General features: G+C 40.1%; 1 protein-coding gene across 1 annotated transcript in view; it reads left to right on the top strand.

Annotated features, from left to right (window-relative positions):
• Positions 1-21,900, top strand: part of CRACD (capping protein inhibiting regulator of actin dynamics) — a 42,002-nt gene extending 20,102 nt beyond the window's left edge. The window contains exons 3-9 of the mRNA XM_082051066.1: positions 4,024-4,188; positions 6,751-6,819; positions 8,067-8,249; positions 9,905-13,079; positions 14,513-14,703; positions 15,769-15,934; positions 18,842-21,900. Of these exons, the coding sequence (XP_081907192.1) occupies positions 4,024-4,188; positions 6,751-6,819; positions 8,067-8,249; positions 9,905-13,079; positions 14,513-14,703; positions 15,769-15,934; positions 18,842-19,002 (4,110 nt within the window). The 3' untranslated portion in view covers positions 19,003-21,900. The remainder of the gene's footprint in view (positions 1-4,023; positions 4,189-6,750; positions 6,820-8,066; positions 8,250-9,904; positions 13,080-14,512; positions 14,704-15,768; positions 15,935-18,841) is intronic.
• The last annotated feature ends 82 nt before the right edge of the window (positions 21,901-21,982 follow it).

The raw sequence follows: 21,982 nt of genomic DNA, 5'->3' as shown, positions 1-21,982 counted from the left end.
GATAGAGATGCATGAAATCATGAGTGGGACTGAGAAAATGAATAGAGGACAATTATTCAGTCTTTCACAGCATGAGAACACATAAGCATCAGTTGAAACTAGTAACACTTTCAAACCGAAACAAATCTTTCTTTATGCATAGTTGGACTGTAGCACTCCTTGTCATACAGCACTGTTATTTATGAAACATTTGTAAAAGTTCAAAGAGCAATGAAACAAATTCATAAAAGTTCTCAACTGGCTATTGACTCCAAAAGTCTTCAAATGCCACAAATCTGTGGAGCGTTTACAAAGAAAATCTCAATATGGGCTGGCCCTGTTCTTATATATTCTCAAGGCATTTGATTCTTGGGTCACTGTGAGATACTGTACAGGTCCATGTGGCATTTCAACAGTATGGCTCTTCTTAGGACATGTAGTATTAAGTCAATATTTCACAAATGTATATAACTAAAAAACATAATTTCATTTATTTCTGTATCTGGGCATTGCAAAGAGACATTAAAAATAGGTATTTGAGTTGAAGGCAAAATATGACCAGCATTTCTTTTAAGACTTTTTTGAATGGGATCAGTTGAAATAGTACACTCTGATTTTTAACTGAATAGAATAAGCACCTCAGGGGATCCGGTTTTGGATTCACTTCATGCATGTGGGCATAAGAATGATGTGGTTTCAGGGGGCTGAATCCAACATGCATGCAGGCAGACATGGACACAGAAGAGGAGCCAAACTGCAGTGAAAGAGGAGATATACAGCCTGATCTGGGCTCTCTGCCGGTTCATATGGAAAGTTAGTTCTGTGGCATTTCCTATGCAAATACAAAGAGTGCTTGAAAGTCAAAGCAATTTAATTTGTTGCAGGTGCCAACCAATGCATAGCAATTTAACTCAGGAGTTTTATTTCTGAAGCTATTAATGATAAGCTGGTATAGAGATGTCAGTTAAATAGTATTACCTTTTAGCATTAAATTTGGCGTGAAATAAAAGTCCGCCTGTGTCATGGTCCAGTTACTGAGGAAGATTTTAAAAATCAGATGAGTGCAAACTTTTAGTTTTTTGCTCAGTTCCCAGTATTTCTTTGTCTTTATTATATGTGCAGCTCTTGCCTTCACACTGAATGGCACCATGCCAGTAACCACCCAGGCTGGGTAAGAATAGGCAAACTCTCATGCACGTCTTGTATCACGTACTAAAAAAAATCCAGGATGAGGTAAAGCTGGTCTGGAGCACAGGTGGATGATCCCATTCCAAAGCTCCCCTGTGCAAGTGGTCCCTCCAGCTGCTGTTTCACAGTGTTGTTAGCATATGTGGTAGCTGTACTGTTTTGGTGCTGAGAATGGTTTGTGAGTCCTGTGGAAATACTCATCTGCAGGCTGCAAACTGAGGGACTGGGAAAGCCCATTGGAGTTGATAAGGCTGGAAGTGGAAGGTGCAGGTGGGAAACACTCATCTCTTTCCTTCTGCTTCCAGCTGACAGCTGCATTTTGGAGCAGGATGGTGTTTTCTGGCTGCTAAATTACAAGCCTGCTTGTACAAACCAAAAGAGACCAGGTTCATTTAACTGAGACCAATATGCATCTATGGAGATTTCCAGAAGGGTATTTAAACACCCTGTGCATGACTGTGCCGTGCCAGAAGAATAAAATGTCTTGCCTGCAACTGCCAATTACTAGAGTTGCAAACAATCCTCCTTAGGCAACCATCATCTACATGCTGTCAGCACAGGGAATCTGCAAGTACAGAGGATTTGTAATTTTGTGTTCAGAAATATACGTCTAACGGAAACTTTTGAAAAATTTAAAGCAGATGCTCTTTTTCAGGGAATATGGCCTCTTCTCAATGGTCTTGCAGCTTAAACAGATGTATCTGGGTTGGACTGTATGTGTTCTTCCAAATAAGAGTTGTATTTTTTCCTTTTCTTTCAGGGATGATGTATTTTTAGGGTTTTTATGATTGACCAGGTAGAGAATGTGTCTGTATGAATTTTTTTGAGAGAGGATAATTGCATTGTAGTTATGGTATAAGCACAATTTAAAAAAAGAACAAGGAGCAAGTTTTACATTGCTCTTTGAAAGTAATAAGAATACATTTGCTCAGTGGTAACAATAAGCTGTTTGAGATTTTGACATTTGATATTCAGCATCAGCTTTGGAGATCAGAATGCACTGAAAGAACTTGGCCAATGGAAAACTATTAGTAGCATTCATTTAAGCTAAGTTTGTTTAAAAAAATTCAATAAATAAATAATACAGAAAAGAGCCTTCTGTCCTGGAAGGAATGTGAGAGCTACTAGAATTTCTTCTTCAAGATGAAAGCTTGGGATGACTTGAGGAAACCCTCGCCTGTTGACTATGGGTGCACTGCCAGTTAATCTAGGTGGGAACAAAACGGCCATTCAAAACTGCCCGCTATGCCAAAATGATGTACTACATGAATTTGATGATTACTTTCTGCCAAAATCCAAATGGGCATAAACAACATGTAACTCAGTGAGGAGACTGAGGAAAAAATATTCTAGTTTAATAACCTGATTATGAGGAGCCTTTGCATGTACTTTTTATCTTAATAGGTCAATACAGAAATCTGGTAATGTTTTGGGGTAATATGGACAAACTTTATATTTAGTCCACTGGGCAACAATGGCAAACAAGACTGATCTGACCTGGATCCTTTCAGAAGTCCATCCACTGCTACTAAAGCATATCTTCCCTTGCCAGCTTCTCACCTGAGCCATGCTATTGATTCGGTGCTATAGGAAAAAAAAATGTATCTTAGTTTTACATGCTATCTACTCCAGTCTTCTACTGTTCTCAGTGGCAAACTTGTGTCAGGGGTCCATCTGTGTACCTGGTGTTCTCACTGAATAGAAGCTGCACCTTTGAGCTGAGTATCGCTGAGCTGTAGATGTTCATAGTAACACCAGACAGAAATGGGAGATCTCTTTTGGAGAATTTTCTGTGCTTGAAAGAGAGCAAAGCAGGAAAATAACTCCATGGCTCCTTCTTTCCTGAGAATGATTCTCTGAAATATTTTGGGAAGAAAATCTATCAGTAAATGTTCCTTACTCCCACTTGCTCCTTCAATAGAATTTCTTCTAACACTTTTGCAAGAAGTTTACTTTCAAAGACTGGATGCTATGTGTCTCTGCCATAGCCAGAGCCGTAATTTCCCCAATTCACCCTACCAGAGGACAGATACTATATGCTACCTATTTTACTCATCTTATGCATAACATAATTCAAAAGTACCTTCTTGTAATCCTTGAGAGAACATTAATTCACGAAAGAAAATAAATTATGGGAAAGCTCTTTTATCTGTGCATCTACTGCATGTTCTCTGCATAAACACCTTTGTGCAAAAGCAGTGATGTGGCAGAGCACGCGAGCATGAGCAGACAAGAGTTTGTGCGCTGTTGCTACGAGATCAAGCAGCTACAAGAAGCTGGGTTTCCCCTCCCTTCAGAGTTTGCCTCCTCTAAGGCAGGATTATGCCAAACACTTTACATTTAAAACTCATGTCTAAACATTACAATAAGGAGACTTTTAAGAACTACAGATGCAAGACATGCAGGGTTTGGTGGATTGAAGAGAAAAAAGTAGCCTTTTGGGGCAGTTCTAGTTTCTCAGTGTACACTTGGCTCATAATTTTATTTCTTTGCAACAGTAAGACTTCATAGCTAGCTTTTCAAAACAAAGTCTTAACCTAGGACATAGATTAAAAAATAATTTCACAATGAGTTTGCAAAAGTTGACAACACTGATGAGAACTCAAGTTGATCACCCAAAATCAGAAGTCATGCAGTAAATTCCTGACCTTGGTCACTTTGGGGTAGAAAGAAGAGGGGTGGTCACTGTGTTGCAGCGATGGGAGCCTCAAGCTGATTTTTTTTCTTTTCCAAAGTCAGAAGTTGCCCTGAATGTTTTTGTGCAGCTTTCAGGTGGAGAAGAGGCACATGCCAGACTTGGCTTGTTTTGCTGATAATATAAATACCTTTTTCATTTTTTCTTTTCTTGTTTTTCAGCAACAGTTGGCCAAGAATATAAAATTTGGGCAGCCTCCACAAATGACAGTTTCTGTGAGGACAATGGGGGAGGCAAATGCCAGTATAGAAGAGGACGTCTTGTTCAGTAGCCCCATGGAGATTGAGACTCAGCAGGACACAGCGATCCCAGGCAGTGGTAATAAAGTAAGCACTTTAAATTGACATATTTGTGGCATTATGGCAGTATTAAGACAGTAAAGTTCACTGAGGCGTAGCAGATGTCTCCAGTGAGGCGTAGCTGAGCCCAGTGGGCTGTTTTATGTGGGTGGGATCTCTCAGCTCATGCTTCTTGGACTGGTGAGAAGCGTGTGCTCTTGGCATCCTGAGCCATGTCCCACAGAATTACTGGTTTGAACGTCTGCTCTGAACTTCCAGCAAAGCAGACATCACTCGCAGTATAGCTAGAAGACAGGAAATTTTTCTGAGACGGAAAACATCTTGAAATATGGACTTCCCAGCATGGGAAGTTGTGCACAGCACAGAATGGCAAAAAGGAATTCATTCAAAAATGAGAGGGCTCTGGAGCCTAAATCCATGATATCCTGGATCTTGGGGTAAATATCTGTATTTCTCATGGACAGGAACTGATTGCAAAGAAGGGGGAGAAACATTTTGAGAATGCTCCCTAAATCCAAACATCCAATATAATTCAAATAAATATTCAAATTATACATGAAGATGCTGATACTGGGAACTGTAGGCATTCACGTATCCAGAAAGGGTTTGTTCAGACAGTGAAGAAACACAGTGAGTGATGGCAGCTCTCTGGAAATCCTCTAAGGCAAGACTGGTTCTGTGTGCTGCTGTAGTGGCTGAAGGGAGTGCAGGGGACAGAGGGACATTCTTCCCTGTCTGAAGGAGGGTGACTTTGTGCCTGGGAACCCTTGGGGAAGGCACACAGCATCCCACTGTGTGTGTGCAGCCCTTGAGATCCCAGAGGGACACAGGGGCCTGGGATGCAGCTGGTGTTTGCTGGCGCTAGTGCTAGCTCTGTGAAAGGCAAAAGCAGCAAGTGGCCTCCCCGGCTTTTGCCCATATTCAGGCAAACACACAGAAAGGAGATTTATGGCTGAGGTGGCCCAAATTCTTCATCAGTCTTTAAGGGGCAACATAGCTCCTGTGTGATCACCTCCCTTGTGGCAGTGCTCGGGTCTGTCACAGAGCCAAAAATTTGGGGAGGACCTGCACGCTCACACCTGTCCCTCTGCAGTCTGGAAGGATAAAAATGCAGTCAAACTAAGGTGTATTTCTTGTGTTTCACAAATACTCCCTTCTGAAGCAATCATTTCAGGTGAATCAGGAGCATCCTGTGTGCCTCAGAGCACGAATAGTGCAGTGGGATTGTGGACAGGTTTTTGGGTACGTACCCTGTGTTTGACACCATCATTCATTCTCTGCAGACAGCCCTCTTGCTGGGTCCTGCAGGAGACCCAAATGTCACCTTGTGGCCTCCAGCTCAAAGGAGAAAATAATTCAAGTACTAGAAAACCACTGGAGTATCTTTGTGTAAAAAGGAGCGAGTGATTCGATCCTTACCACCTACTCTTTCAAATCTTTGTTTTGAAAACAAAATTAATGCCCCTTTGCATAGTTCATTTTCAAAACACTGAAGGAGCAAACATCTCTGCTCAGAGGAGGCTGCAGACACCAACAAGCCAATGCTCCATGTGTAGGGTCAGCCAGAGCACTCTGCACTTTCTTTTTCTCTTACTGTGCACAACTCATAACTGCTTTATCCAGGATCTCTGGTGCATGGCAGCGTGCCCGCTTTCTGCTCCCATCTCTGCTGTTGGCCTTGTGACTCCTCTTCATGTGCACCTGCATAGATCCTGGGGGGGACGAGGTGGCTTGTCAGGAGTTGGTGGCCAGGACCACACAGCATTTCTTTACTTCAAATAAGTTTCCTGTCTTCCTTTGTGACTTTTGATTTTTCCTGACTGAGTAACTTGGATCGGTGGCAAGAGTTCTGTATTTCATTTAACCTGTATTTGGAAAGCAAACGTTTTAGGCTTTATACTAGGAATCAGAGATTGTACTTCATCTTGTGCACCTGGTTTAATGGGATCTCAACATACCTTAGCTTATAAAGTAATAGTGTGATATAATGATTAAAAATAGTGTTTCTGGGTGTGATGAATGCTGCTTCGACCCCTGCACCTTAAAAATCCCCTCCTGCCAGAGGGCATGGAGCAGGACGGTAGCTGAAGTGTCCCAGTGACTGATGGGCTCCAATTGCTCTGGGGCAGCTGGTTTGCTTTGTAAGAAGAGGAGTCATCAAGAATCTGGAGTTGAAACTCTTTGCAGCAAAGGTAATACCTGTTCAGGTTCCTGTTTGTTGTTGTTTTGTTTTGTTTTGTTTTCCTTAGGTGTAGGTCGGGAGAAAATAAAGTTATTAAGAGCTGGTTGAAATCCTGCAAAGCTGTGCTCTGTCTTTAGATTTGGGACCTGGTTATCTTGCTAAGGAAGCACCGAGTCTTTTTTGTGGTGTCTTGTAGCAGCAACTGCTTTGGTATAGACAGCAGGGATTCAATGAGAAGCAAAGAAACTCATAGCATTTAGGAATAAGAATTGTTTATCCATCAGTCCTGCAGTGACAGGAAACAGGGTAAAAATCCTACTCGAACATGCATGATTTCAAAGTCCTTTGAACCACATTATTAGATCCTTCGCCTTCTAATATCTAGCTCTGGTAACCTTGTTTTCTAGTCCACTGACACTCCAGATTTCTTGAGAACAATGAACTTGCCTGGAACAGGACATGAAGTGGAAGAAAAGGTAACAAAACTTTTACACTCAGTTTGCACCAAATTAATTTCTAATTATTAGGAGCCTAACAGTCAGTTTTTGCTCCAATACACATTTCACTGTTCCATGATCATCCAAGATTTTGTGAACATTGCACAGTTTGGGGCTAGTAAATAAGCAGTAACTGAGATTGAGAAATCTTTAGGAGTCGATTGCAGGAAAGAGCAGAAGTCAGTCTCTCCCAGTCTTGCAGCATTCCTGTATTTGATGTATTAATCACAGAGCCATAATTTTCCTAAGTATTTATAATACTTTGTTATGTCTACATGCAATTCAATAAGCACATGCAAAATGTTCCATCAGCTTTTAAGTAATTGATTCCCTAATTTGCATATGTTTAACCTCAGAAGATTACAGAGCTGTCTAGAAAACAATGCATGTGATTTTCTTTCCGTACAAGAGATGTTTTCTCCCTGCTTTTTCTTCTGTCTTCTTTTCCTGTTTGGGTTGTGCCAACTACCAGTCTCAGGATGGCAGCTCAGGGACTTATGGGAGAGACTGATTACAGGCTCACTCTTGCACGTCTAGACATGCAGTGCCACTGTATTTATTCATTAATCTCACTAAATCACTTTGTATTTGTGCTTTCTGAACCCAAATATTTGAAGGGCAAGAGAAAAAAAAAAAAAAGCATTGATCAAAGCCTGTATCGTCTTATTTTATTTTTTGCTGTTCTTTGATGCTGTCCTGGGCAACTCCACCTGACTGTGACGGGAAGGTTTTCCGCAGGCACCGTGCCAGTCTGAGATCCAATGCCGTCGTCATCTCCCATGCAGATAGTACAGCTCTGTAGCTGTTCTATTATAATGCTTAGATAAGTCAATCTGATTTGCTCTTGCCTAAAGTGTACAATCTAAATTATTTAAAGATGTAGATATTTTCTCCGCAGTAAGCAAATTTTGAAATGTCCCAGTGTTTGATGTTGCTTGAAACTCTGCCTCTGACCTACAACTTCAGAGTGGAGCCAAACTGTGAAAAAACTTTGGTTAGAATGGTTTAAGTAATTTTTAAGTGAAAAGCATAACTTTCTTGTCCAAAGTTCATAATTTGTATAATGGAAAAACAGAGTTTGAAATCTTTTCTGCTAATAAGACTTTTGAATTCAAAACTGCAAAGGCTTTTTTCATTTGTGTGTGCGTGCATATTATTTATTTGTTTGTTTGTTTATATGGAACAAATAGCTTAATAATGGTTTCTTGTGTTTGGGGTACAAACAGGTCACTCTAGTCAAATCATCTCGTCCAAAGAGACAATTCTCCTGTTCTGGCACAATTGAAACAATCAATCTGGATGCAGTTCCCCAGGCTGTTGCTCGTCTAGACAACAGTGCAGCTAAGCACAAGCTGTCAGTGAAGCCAAAAAAGCAGAGGATGTCAAGAAAGCACAAGAGGTTAACAAAGGTATTGAATTGCTGGCTGAATAGCAAGAGGAGGAGGGGTTGCTTTCAAAGACGGGTACAAAATAACCATAACTGAGTGCACCAGGAGTAGCCATAGATAGAGGACTCTTTTAAGATGTGATGAACACTGTTAGAGGTAGCTATGGAAAGCCACTTTGACAAATCTTGTATCTTTGGGGCAAGACAAAATGAATGCTTCTTTCATTTTGTCTTGAAATCAACACAGAGACCTGAAGATGAAACCCTAGGTGGACAGAAACTGCAAAGAAGCTTTAATATGGCCAATTGAGACAAATACTGCTTACACCTGAGACACTTCCACTAGGATTGTACATTGGAAGGACTTTCCGATTCTAGTTTTCCTAGTGAAAAATTCAGGTTGTAAAGGTCTGAAGGATATCTGCCACTGTTAATGCTGCTCCAGTACAGGCAGTCAGATAGTGCAAAATTTGGTTGGAAAAAACGTATGGCATGGGTTCTGACAGTGATAATATCATTGTCTGATAAGAAAGAATAAGTAACTTAAGTACTTAAGTAACAAAGCTCTTTCTACAGCAAGAGTGAATTATCAAATCCTTGACAGTACACTTACAGCTTGGCTATTTGGTTTTTAATCCTGATATCTTACCCGTGCTTGTAAGTGGGACAAGACTATTCAACTATTACAGAGTTCAGGAGAGGCCACTGTCCTTTCTTCTGCACCATTGTGCTTGCATTTATCACTCTTGCAATTAAGACATGAAATATAAACCTCTCGTTTATACAGAATGTTTAACTGGAGCCAAATGATGGCTCAACAAATGATAGCTAGACATGGCTTAGCTGAGCTGTTTTCCTCAAGGACAGTGCTGGGAAGCACTTTTTAGGTGCGGCTCATCTTCAGACCATGTTGCTGCAGGGACGAGGAGTATGCTGTGAAGAAGATCTGTAGTCAGTTTATTGCAGGCATTGCACCCACAGAAAACACAAAGAACCAGCAGTCAGCAGTTAGTACCTGCCTCGGTCCAGCATTGCTGGGGAGCTCTGGGTTGTCTGTCCATGCATGGTCCTGCGGTTCCTGCAATAAAACTGGAGTGTCAGTGCAGCTAATGGTAGAAGATATCCTGGCTCAGGATTTGTGAAAAGTAACCAAGTTGCATTTCCCTGAGCAGTGTTCTGTCCTGGCTAGCTTGCAGAGCTCTTTTCTGCAGGCAACAGCTTCTGTCTCTGCAAGTAACAGCTAGATTTGCTATGAAAGAACTGGCAAAACAATGCCCTTAAGCAGGGGCTAATTATTTCAGGCTTAAGGGATGGAGTTCTAAGTAGCAGAACAGGCATAAGAAACTTGCACACTATTCCTTGGGCTTCTGTAAATTTGAAATGGCAAGTCTCAATCTGGATCAGCTCGTGTACACCAAATGGTGATTCAATATTTAGCATTACACTCTTGTTGCTGTTAGGAAGCCTTATTTCTTTTAAAGGCTATCATCAGAATAGGTGAGAGGCATGGGGTATATGATGATGTGGTCCATAAATTGTGGTGGGTGTGTTGGCTCTGGATCTAAATAACTGTTTTAAAAAAAAGTTTTGCATTTGAAACTGATTTTTTGTTCACTGTAAAGAATAACAAACCAATAGACAATATTCAGTAACTCCAAATTTGTCTCCCAATTTTAGGGATCACAAAGTTTAACAATAACAGAATTTGAGCCAGACGACCTAGAAACTGAGCTGTATGGAGACAGATATCCAGGTTATAATGGACACATCATAGCAGACAAGCTAATCCAGAACAGAGATGAGCACAAACAGCTTCAGCTGGCAGAGGAGAAAAGAATTGAAGATCACTGGGGGATCTTAGAGGCTGAAAGGATAAGACAGATTGTGGAAATGGAAGAACAAAGAGAAATGGAAGAACAAAGGTGCCAAGAACTTGAGCAGATGCAAAAAGAGCACGAGAGAAGGCGTGAAGAAGAAAAGAGGCAGTATCTCCTTGAAGGAGAGACATCTTTGAAAACTGAAGAGCAAACATGCCCCAAAGAGGAGAGAAGAGTGCTGGAGGCTGAAAAGAGGCAAGAGCTGGAGCAGCAGAGGCAGAAGGAGCTGGAGGAGCAACAGAGACAGGAGCTGGAGCAGCAGAAACTCCAGAAACAAGAGGAACAACAGAGACAAGAGATGGAGAAGATGATGATCCAAGAGCAAGAGGAGCAACAGAGAAAAGAGCTGGAGGAGCAGAAGCTCCAGGAACAAGAGGAGCAACAGAGACAAGAGCTAAAGGAGCAGAAACTCCAGGAACAAGAGGAGCAGCAGATACGAGAGCTGGAGGAGCAGAAGCGCCAGGAACAAGAGGTGCAGCAGATACAAGAGCTGGAGGAGCAGAAGCTCCAGGAACCAGAGGAACAGCAGACACGAGAGGTGGAGGAGCAGAAGCACCAGGAATGGGAAGAGCAGAGATGTCAGGAGGCGCAGAAGAAGAGGAAAGAGCTAGAGGAGCAGAAGCATCAGGAATGGGAAGAGCAGAGGTGCAAGGAGTTGGAAGAGAAACAGAGACAGGAGCTGGAAGAATTAAGGCAACACAAGACTGAAAAACAGTGTCAAGAGGAAGAAGAAAGAAATTGGCTGGAAGAACAAAAAGAACTCAGTGAACTACATAAGGAAGAAAAACAGAGACAAGAGATAGAAGAGCTTCAAGAAGCTGAAATGAAACTGAAGCAGGAGAAAGAAGCTGAGAGCCTCAAACAACAGAAGGAACAGGAGGAACAAAGGCCGCATATGAAGGAGAAAGGAGAAAAGACAGAGAAGGAACAACCCCAGCAATTAACGGATACAAAAAAGAAAAAGGAAGAGCAGAGAAAACACAAGCTCACAAAACAAATGCACATGGAAAGTGCAGAGGATGTGCTACAAGATGAACTGAAGCAGCAAAAGGAACAAAATGAACAAGAATGGAACAAGCTGGAAGAGCAGAAGGTAGACACAGAAGGACAAATTTTTCAGCAAAACGAACGAGAAAAATCCTTAGAACAGCAACAGGACAAGGATCAGTTGTGTTCTGCAGTGGCTGATCAGCATCCGGTAGAGGAGAAACTCCAAGAAGGATCAAGATCCCAAAAACTCAAACAGCCAGAAAAAGATAATAAAACAGCAGAAGAAGTCCTAGCCCAGAAACTGAAGAGAGAAGTTGAGGCTCAGGAACAAAAGCGAATAGGGGAAGAACTTAGATGGCAAGAGGTAGATGAAAGACAAACTTCATCTAGACCTTTCACATTTCAAGTGTCTTCTGGAGATAAACAGATCATATTTCAGAAAGTAAATCTCAGTCCAGTCATGCCCCTCAAAGCAGCAGGACTCTCTTCTCCACCCATCAAAGACTGCAGGATGCACACTTCCAGCAAGGGCTCTCACACACTCCCGTCATCTGTCTGTGTACCCCACACAGCCATTTTGGTTACTGGAGCACAGCTGTGTGGCACAGCAGTTAACCTGAACCAGATAAAGGACACGGCTTGTAAATCGTTACTTGGCTTAACGGAAGAGAGAAAAAATGTTGATATTCCTTCACCAGAGAAGGCTCAGAAAAAAACCCAGGGCTCCAAACCCAGCAGCAGTAAAATGAAATATGCACAAGAGACATTGAACAACCAGGCTGTACTAGCTGAGTGGGCTTCTATCCGCTCCAGGATCCTAAAGAATGCAGAAAATGGCAAATACAATGAGAGAGACCGAGTAAGTGTCTGCAGACACAGTGATGACTGGACACCCCGAGGGCGAGGTGGTCCTCATGGTAACTTGAGGAAAACCCTCTCTGCAAATGCAAAGTTCTCTATAACACCAGCATGGCAGAAATTTTCAGAAGCCTCAAAACACAGTTCACATACTGAGAATATAAGTGTGGCAAAAGGCAATGAAACAGGGGCTGTGGGAAGAACCAGTGGCTCACCTGCTGATTCGAGGGAGGGTGTGGCTTCCACTTTTAAGGATAACTTAGCTGAAAAGGCTAAGGAGAAAATGGAAATCCATAGTGAAACGACAGACAACACAGAAGGCTGTAAATTTGCAAAAGATCTTCCATCTTTCCTTGTTCCAAGTTTTCCTCATTCTCCGGGTAAAGAATTACCCCAGGCAGAACTTTCTGGTGCTCTGGAAAATCAGCAGAATAACAGCACAAAAAAGGCAGATAAACCAGCACCAAATGGAGAAGAAAATGTTTCTCCATTTGGGATAAAGTTACGAAGGACGAACTACTCCCTGCGTTTCCATTATGATCAACAAGCAGAACAAAGGAAAAAGAAAAGATACAGTGCAGGAGATAGTTTTGATGGTGTGCCTGACCCGTTAGTTACAACAGAAGGTGAGAAAGAATCCTCTGTTTTTATTGCACAAGACAGTACATCCCCTGGCACAGGGAGACCCCATGTCCCTGGTATTTTAAAAGACTCAAAAGACTCTTCAGCTACTGTGGTGGAGATGTCACAACCAGCGGGCACACCAGTGGTCCTACCAGCCACCAGCCATGGTGCTTTACCCCCTCATGAGAAACCAGCAGGCAAGTCACTGGGCCCACAGAAACCTGCTTTAGCTCCAAAGCCCACCAGCCAGACACCACCAGCGTCTCCTCTCTCTAAAATGAACAGATCCAGCCTAGCTGATACGCCAGGGCAAAGGCTGGTTAAAGCTGAATCGGACGGTGGCTGGAGAAAAGACGACAGAGCAAATGCAGTGCAGCATCCCACACCATCCAGTGAGTACAAAAACGAAGAGGAAGAAATCAGAGAAAAGAAGTCGTTTTTCCCATCTATAAGTATTCCATGGAGAGAAAAAAATGACAAAAAGCCTGAGCCATTGAAAAAAGGTATGTATTTTTCAAAAGTAATTTAGCTATTGTCTGCATTTCCAGAATGAGACACTGGAGGTCCAGATGAAGACATTTCGTCTTAAGCTAGAATTTTTGTCTGGTACGTTATTTGTGGAGCACCACCACTCCCCACACAAGCACACAAACTCAGTTTGACCAGTGTGGCCTGCTTAAGAAAGTAAACTTCAAGGAGGTAACTGAAGTATACCTGTGTTTTCCTTGGTAGAGATGTTACCTATTTAATCAGAGGATGGATTCTCTGTTCCATGTATAATGGTGTCATCAGAGCAGAGGGAGTAATTTTTATAAATTATGTTATATTGTTCCTATTTTTTAGGGGAATATTTTCTAGCTTAAAAATATCTTAAGATCTAGGTCGCTTTATAGAGCCTATCCTGGGCAAATTCCCTCTGTAACCCAATATAGCTGGGCACAGGAGTTTGCATTTCAGAGGCACTCTTCAGTAATAGGAACCATTAGAGTAGCCATAGTTGCTCTTCAGAGGAGAACTGAAAGCCTCTGAGTCCTGAAATAGTATTCTGCACAATAGTATTCAGAATTAGTATTCAGCATTTAATTGGGAAATCCCAGGTTTGTTTGCTTTTTTTCATTCTTGAATTTTCCAAGCATCAAGACACTTCTAAAACCAGCTCTTAGTGGAACTGCTGCTTATTTTTTCTATTTTTTTTACACTTTTTTTCCTTTCACTTCCTTTTTTAAATAGGGATTTATGGAAACTGGTTGGAGGCACAGATGCTGGCCTGGGAGAGCAGGACCGGGGCCAGCTGAGGGTTTTTGCACTCACTGAGTTCTGCATGAACAACTCAGCATCCCAGCACTGCTCCCTGCTCACTCACAGCTCTGTACTCTGCACTGCTTGCCCCAATTGCACTCAAGTTACATAAAGTCAAATGCTCAAGTGATGATTTCAAAAAAATTAATAATAACAGGAGCTGCAGTTATAGGAGCACATAATTTCAGTGCCCTATATTTGGCTGAAGTTTGGATTTCTTCCCTTAAATATGGCTGGAAAATCAGAGAACTGCAGCACGTAGTAGTTGGATTCCTTTCATCAGAGGTGTAAACAATTAATGCTTATGTATCACCTTCACTTAAACATCTCATGTAGTGGGAGGACATGTAGTAAATTAGGCTGTAGCTCGAAGAGTTTGGGGTAGGCTTTTTCAAAAAACAAACAAACAAACAAAAACAACAAAAAAAGAGGATAAATTTGGACAGCTGTGTGTCTTGATTTAAGTCTTATTCTTGAGGTGTTTTGGGATTTGACACACAGCCCATGAAGATCCACGAATGGCACGGCATTCCACGGGCTCAGCTCCAGAGTCTTCACAAGATAGAGAAGTTGTAGCAGTTCATTTGAGACAAGAGATGTGCATCACTTAACCAATTCTTTTCATGTTTTCTTTCAGAAAAACCAGTCCTCCAGAGCAGGCACTCTTTAGATGGCTCTAAATTGATGGAAAAAGTTGAAACTTCACAACCACTTTGGATTACATTAGCGCTGCAAAAGCAGAAGGGATTTCGTGAGCAGCAAGCTACAAGGGAAGAGAGAAGACAAGCCAGAGAGGCAAAGCAGGCAGAAAAGCTGGCTAAAGAAAATGTAAACACTCTTTAGAAGCCTGCCCAGTAGAAATACCGATACCACAATTGTAACTGTTAGCTATTCTTATGATGTGAAAGGGATTTTTATTTTTTTTTTTTTTTCATGTTTGGTTTGTAAGATTGCATGAAAGCTAAAATGACAGTGAGTAGCAAGTATTCATAAAGTCTCAAGTTCCCTTTTACAAACCTGAGACCACCAGGAGAAAATACTGTGTAACACTGTCGCAGTTTCAGTGTAAACTCCGATGCCTTAATACCAGGTGGTAGTTAATGGCAGTCACAAGCACAACCACGGCACAGGTGATGAAACATAAAAGTTCTGTGCAACATGGTTCTTTAAAAGCTTGAGTAAATAAAATCTTAAGCCTTAATGCTTGGGGAATAATAGTAGAATACTCGTTTATAGGTGAATTTTAGTAAGTTTGAATTAATTTTTATCATAACGTATTATTTGGATAAAATGTAGACAAATGAAAGAAATGAACTGCCATGTGAAACATTCAAATGCCTAAAGCAGGCACTGAATTCAAGTATCACTTATTTCCTGTTCTCTGAATACCTATTTACTATCCATGGTTATCTATTAGTAAGGAAAACACTTCTACCTACAGTACAGAATTGATGCTACACAAGCAGTGATGCTGTATATAGATCCCACAGATGGTAATAAGGGAAATTATGTGGACAACAAAGTATATTTTGATGTTTGTTATGAGACTCACATTTCTGATGGACACGTGAATAATTACATAGATAACTGGCAGAAGAAAACAGTGGTGGGTGTGAAGTTGCCCACGGATGCACACTGTGTTTCAGTGCCGTATTTAACAGGTAGGGCTGGCTCAAACTATTCAATATTTTGACTGAAATGACTACATGACAAATTTAACTTTGTGGGGGTTATTCTACAGTCTTTATTAACTGTTAGTTTTAGAAGTATCCGAGTGTTTTGAGCCTTTACCGAAAAATAAAGTTAAGGAAAGTGCATCAAGTGTAAAATCTCTAACTTGTAGCCATTACGTGACAGATTGTCTCATTTAGCAGTTTTCCTTCTCTGTTCTAGGCTGCTGGAAGTAATCAGTCAGATAATAAAAGCAGCAGCAGCAAAACAAGCACACTGCAGAAATCTACAACTCAAGAAGGGGAAAAGAAAATTGAGACTGCTGTGTCAAGACTAGAAAGAAGGGAACAGCTAAAAAAGTCGAACACCCTTCCGACCTCTGTGACAGGTACATTAACAGACTCAGATCTATTCTAGGAATAATGTACTTCATAAATGGTATTGCATGTTTTTGAGAAAGTGAATGAAAGATTTTTTTCTTCTATACTACCCCTAGAATTACAAATGCATTTGCTTTCAGCAAGGAACAATGCAACTTGTCCCAATCTCATGTGCTGGTCCTTACACTGACTGTAGATAATTTTAACAGATTTTTACATTTGCACTACTGCATTTGCTTAAAAATGCCCCAGTTCAAGTTAAAAAAAAAAAAAAAAAAAATTAGTCTGTCTCCTCAAGCCATATCCAACAGTAGATTTAGACTAATGCACATTGGGGGGGTTTGATTTACTGTAAACTGCAATTGCAGTACTGCTTTGCCTTTATTTTGAGGGTTAGCACAGAGGGGGAATGGTACTTAACTTCTACAAAGTGTATTTATGTAGGAAATGAAACATACTGTGTTCCAACACCTCCTAGTTTGCCAAGTAGAAATACTCACCCCAGAATATTTGGAATGGGTATTCTTGTTTAATTCAACACTACAAAAACTAATCAATTCAGTCGAAGGTAGCCTGTCACTTTGAATTTAGGACTTCTCCTTCCCAGTCAAGTATTTGGTATGGAAGGTTGGAACCAGAACCTACTACTTTATCTGCTACTTCAGTCAAGCTGAAACAATTACATATTCAAAAGGTGGGCACATTAAACCAAATAGTTCCCCAAAGGGCATAACATTTTGAGGTGGTGATAAGGCAATTGTTGAAATAGAGACTGGCCGCATATTTCTCTAGCTAACATTAGTCCTAGGCAAAAGGTTTTGGCAAGTGTACGGATAGGTGTGCAAGAATCTGTTTTACAAGCTGCACAAGTAATTACTGTGGGCTTCGTTGAAAGTAAAGCCACATGTCAGCTGAATCTATTCAGTACCACTCCAAGCCAAGAACTGCGTAATGCAACTGCTGAAAGCAGATCTGATCTGTAACAGCAAAGGCTAAACCAGCGCTACTCCGTTACAGACTGTTCCTGGCTGCACAACCCTACGCATGCCGGTATTCTGTTGTTCAGCAACTGCGCATCAGCACTGCAGCCAGCGCAGATGGCCCTGATGACTTTACTTGTAACATCTTGGGTTGGAGTAGATGATCTTTAAAGTTCCCTTCCAACTCAAACCAGACCTTATGTAGATCCCCCAAAACCTTCCTGCTCTGTTAGCCTGCTTCCAGCATCCAAACTGGCCTTGGAGGTGGGCAGCTGGAACAGCTTTACCATACTCCTGTCAACCTGTAACAGGGCTCTGCTGCAACCCTACCTCAAAAAATTCAAGACTGTGATGTTATGGTGTATGTGGTCAATTCTGGTAGAAATTAAACTCTGGAACAATAGATGATACCAAATTAGATCAAAGAAGGGCACAAACAAATTATCCTTGGCCAGTCTGTGTGCACTAGAATGAGAGTTTCAGGGGATTTCTTAGTGAGTTACCTACAGTGAAAGCAGAGAACTCTGTTGGCCCTAAAGGAAATTGTGACTGGATTTCTGTGTGATCACTGGCTACAGGTGGAGCCAGGTAACCATTATCAACTACACAAATGTATTTATTATGGATGGTGACATTGATTTGGATTTCCCACAATTAGGGGGGCATTTAGGGGAGAAGACCAGGCTAGAACATGTTTAAAATAAAAGTTTGCCAAGTTCTCCTCTAAGGACATTAAAAAAAAAAAAAAAACAAACACCCAAAACTTGAAGAAGTTGGTATGTTTCAGACTTGCACTTGAGCCTTGTACAACAGGATTTGATAACAGGGTGTAACCTTTAAAATAGCATAAATTACCATAACCTTTAAAATAATTAGCTTTTCAAAGTGTCTGTCTACAGCAGTAGCTGCTACTGCTATTTACTTAGAGCTAAAAATACATGATTAAAGATGTACTAAAAGGAAAAATAAGTAATTCTTGCTATCCATGCAATTTTAAAGCTTTTTAAAACATTCGAAACGTGAAAATGAAACGCAACTAAAAGTAATTTGGGCTGAACAGGAACATTTAACAAAATAAGCTTTTTGGCTCATAAAAAATAAAACCTGTAAGGTGGGGGGGATTAGTGAGGAGATACTTTGTAACTGAGATTTTTAGAGTTCCTCCATAGGTTTCAGATAGGGTTTATTTCTGTCCAGGCTGCCTTCAGGGGCATTCACTGTCTCAGAATTAGACAGGCTTCCCACCTGACTTCTGCAATGTACTTGTACAGCTCTTCTCTGTAAAGGTACTTGTTAGAAATCAGTTGCTTATTCAACACATTTTCTTGCTGAGATGGCTGCTTGTCTTAAATATACTATTTTAAAGAAAATGTGACAAACAGCTATAGGAGAAAGCTGGTTCATTTCTTCTTCAGGATGGTCTCAGGGGAGTGGTTGACTGAGGCAGAAAACTAAAGGACTGCTTTCTTCTCTGTGCTTATTTAAGAACTCTAATCTGAAAAACAATCTAAATCCTGCTGAACACTGTTGGGTTACACATGTTCAGCAGCTGCATTACCAAAGAGAAAAAAAAAAATCCAGCTTTATTTCCCATTGTTCGCTACACTGCACATGGAATTAAAATAGTTTATGTAAAGAAGACAACTGGCAAATTGAAAATGTTTTCTCTGGAGCTCATAGAAAATGAAAATTTTATTCCTATTTTTGTGAGTTACATTACTTGGAGTCACCTCTGAAAAAGGAAACTCAGCTCCTCTAACTTTATTATTTTGCAAATACAGTAACTAAAAGGGTTGGAATTAAATATGAAGTGTTAGGTCAGAACATCTTCACAGAAAATAAACGAAATCTCCAGAATCCTGCAACAAAGTACCGGGTTCAACTAATGTTTTGGTTTTGTTTTTTCTCTTCCCCTCCCCACCCCACCAAAACCAGTGGAGATTTCAGATTCTGTTCCATCAAACCCACTGGCAAAGGAGGTGGCCAAGAGATTCTCTACACCTGACACCAACCCCGTGTCAACAGAACCAGCCTGGCTTGCGTTAGCCAAGAGGAAAGCAAAAGCCTGGAGTGACTGTCCACAGATCATAAAGTAAACTGTAAAATTCCATCTCTCTTGCTGACTATTAATTGCTTTCTTTTTATTTATTTAGCTTTTTACACGATAAAACTGAAAATGCATGCATTGAAGGACTGAAAAGTGAACTGATTACCTTTTTGCTCTAGCTCACTGTAAAGTCTACTCAAGTCATATATTCCATTGCCTTGATAAATAGCTAAATGAGGTCACGGCAAAAAATTTCAGAGCCAAACTTTATCAAAAATTTAAGAATACTCAGATACTGGATGTAAATTTCAGTATCACAAAAAGGACCAGAACTTCAGTTCAGAAGCTGTGAGTATTGTTTTGGCATTTTAGATCTCTGCAGTTAAGTGGAGATCTCAGAATTTATTTTCAATACTCCATTGTTGAAAATTAAGGCAAGATGCATGTTCCCTTCTCTTACTCTGATTGCTTTAAGTGTTAAACTGTATGAACTGTCAGTTCTACCTGCTGTTTGAAAGCTTCTTCCCTAATGAAGAACTCCAGGAGATATCTTTCCATCTGCAAATGATAAGTAGAAAACTAGTACCATCCAAATGTTAAGGTAACTTCTTTCCTCATAGGATTAATGCACTATGTCTATACTCTCTCACTCCTGGGAAGAAAAAAAATCATCCTACTTAACAAAAAAACCCATTATTTAAACAACAGTCAGCAAGTTTTCAGAAAGAAGCCAGTGAGCCATTGTTTCTTCTAGTCATTTAAGTGCATCACTGTTTGTGCTTGGCCATATTTAAGATGCACAGTGATTGCTGATTACAACTTTAAATCCATCAACTGGAACTAAAAGAAGTGAAACTACTCCTGCGCTCACTTAACTGTAGAAATCAGTCCCAGTAAGTTCCTACAGGAGTAAGACTTGAAGTTAATTTGGAACTGAAAGCTAAGTCAGTGAGAGTCTCAAGAGTTTTAACTCTGCATTCTTTCTGACTTTACTCCACAAGTAACTTCAGGTAGTTCAGATGACTTCCTGTATTTTGACCAATACGGCCACAAACTTCAGAAATAAGTTTACTTACCTACCCCATCTGAAGTATCTGCTGTGGCAGTTGAACACTTTATTACTTCTTGTAACTAAAATAGAAATGCTCACCCCCTCCCTCTTACAAAAAGGGATAAAGTCCACACTGTAATAAAAATGTTACTATCCTCAACATCTCACAGAAATAGCTAGAATTACCTTTTAAAAAGTCAGCCCAGTAAATAAATCTGTAAGACACCTGAGTCTGTTTTACAAGGAAGTCTTTAACAAATTTGAATGTCTCCCTTTTACTACCACAAGACTCAAAGGAACCTTTAAGCTTACATCATCATAAAGGGAGACATTTTCATGAAAAGTTGCATCATTACAGACTGATACCGCATATGTTTCATGGAAGTATTTTAGCCAAACTGCTCTATGCAGCATGAGAAGTAGCACTTTAAATCATGCAGAAAACAGAATGAAATCTGCCATATCCTCCTCTTCCAAGAATCGAAAAGGGCTTGTCAGCAAAAGCCATTATTGAGTACACCCTTTCCCACCAAACAGAAAACCACGGTTTACTATCATGGTTACAACAGCACAAACACAATGGACGTGTTCGATTGAGTAGATGTGCAGCAGCAAGATGGGGGTTTTTTGGGTCTCTTAAGCCATCAGTTTTGCTCAGTTTCCTATTTAAAACCAGAATCTCTAAAGTAACTTTTTACCCTTAATATAAGTATTTGAAGTGTCTTATACAGAGATGGGGCAATGCTGCTCTCAAATGCTTGAGGGAAAAAAAACCCAAAACGCTTAGCGCCTTCAAAGTCAAATCTCTGCCAGCTTATCTGGAGAAAGAATCAGGCCTATGATTATTTTTGTTCTGCTAGCACCATGAATTAGTGCTTAAGTTAAATCTACACTTTTTTCGAATTTATAAGACTGCAGTATGTATTTGTAATTACAAGAACTAAACTGCCTAAAATCCATCTTTATGATTATTGGGAGAAGGAGCCAGGCAGAAATATAGAGGAGATGAAGTAAATCAGGATTAAAGAATTAAGGATACTGGTATTCTGAAAAGCATAGCAAAATTAGGTGCTATCGTGCATGACATAAGGATGCAATTTTCCAATACAGTAAATTTATAGCACATTGAATAGAACTTTCATTAAGGATGGTCTTAATCTAAAGCTTCAAAGCAGAGGTTTTTTCCAACCATAAAGGTATCTAGTGTAATAATGGAAACTGTATTATGTACAGTACTTGGTGGAAACATTTCTAAAGTGTACATGTTCAACAGTGACATTTCATGTTAAATTAACAAAAAATTGCACTAAATACCAATGAAGTGAAGTGTTACTTTGCTTTAGCTTTGTTGCAACCATTTCTGATAAAGTGTTGGAAATCTGTAAAAATAAAACCAAAACATTACTACTGAGTTTAAAACAGCAAAAATGTTTTAAGAACCGAACAAACCACTATGTAGTATATTGTCTCAATTTTTTGTAACTTATACACACAAAATACCATTTCTTCTGAAAGGTTATGTACAATTAACCTCTATGTTCATATAGTAATGTATAAAAACTATAAGATGTATAATTGTGGGGTATTTGTTGTGTACTTTTTTAATTTTTCAAATGTTTTAAAGTGCAATTGTTTATTATACTAATGTCATTTTAATTCTTATTAAACTATAACCCAGTCAAAATTATCTAATCAATGATGCATGTATTTTGTGTCTCCTTTTGCTAACCACGTAGTTCAGGTTTGCTTTATAAAAAGAACTTTTTATAGTGCTGTAAGTGTCTTGCCTCTGCATTTGTGCAAATGACAAAATGGAAGAACCAGATGTGATGCAACTACTAATTTACTTTTTAACTCAAGATTTTAGAATTCAAAGTAGACAGCTCATGAGAGAGAATGAGATAATAGCTTCTACTATAGCTCTTTTAGAAGACTCATAATCAGGAAGATGCTCTCAGGTAAGTGTACTTTTGTCACT

Source organism: Streptopelia decaocto (assembly GCF_964273445.1).
Source record: "Streptopelia decaocto genome assembly, chromosome: 4".
Taxonomy (NCBI): Eukaryota; Metazoa; Chordata; class Aves; order Columbiformes; family Columbidae; genus Streptopelia; species Streptopelia decaocto.
Note: the sequence above shows the minus strand (reverse complement) of the source record. Positions and strands in the feature narration are given on the sequence as shown.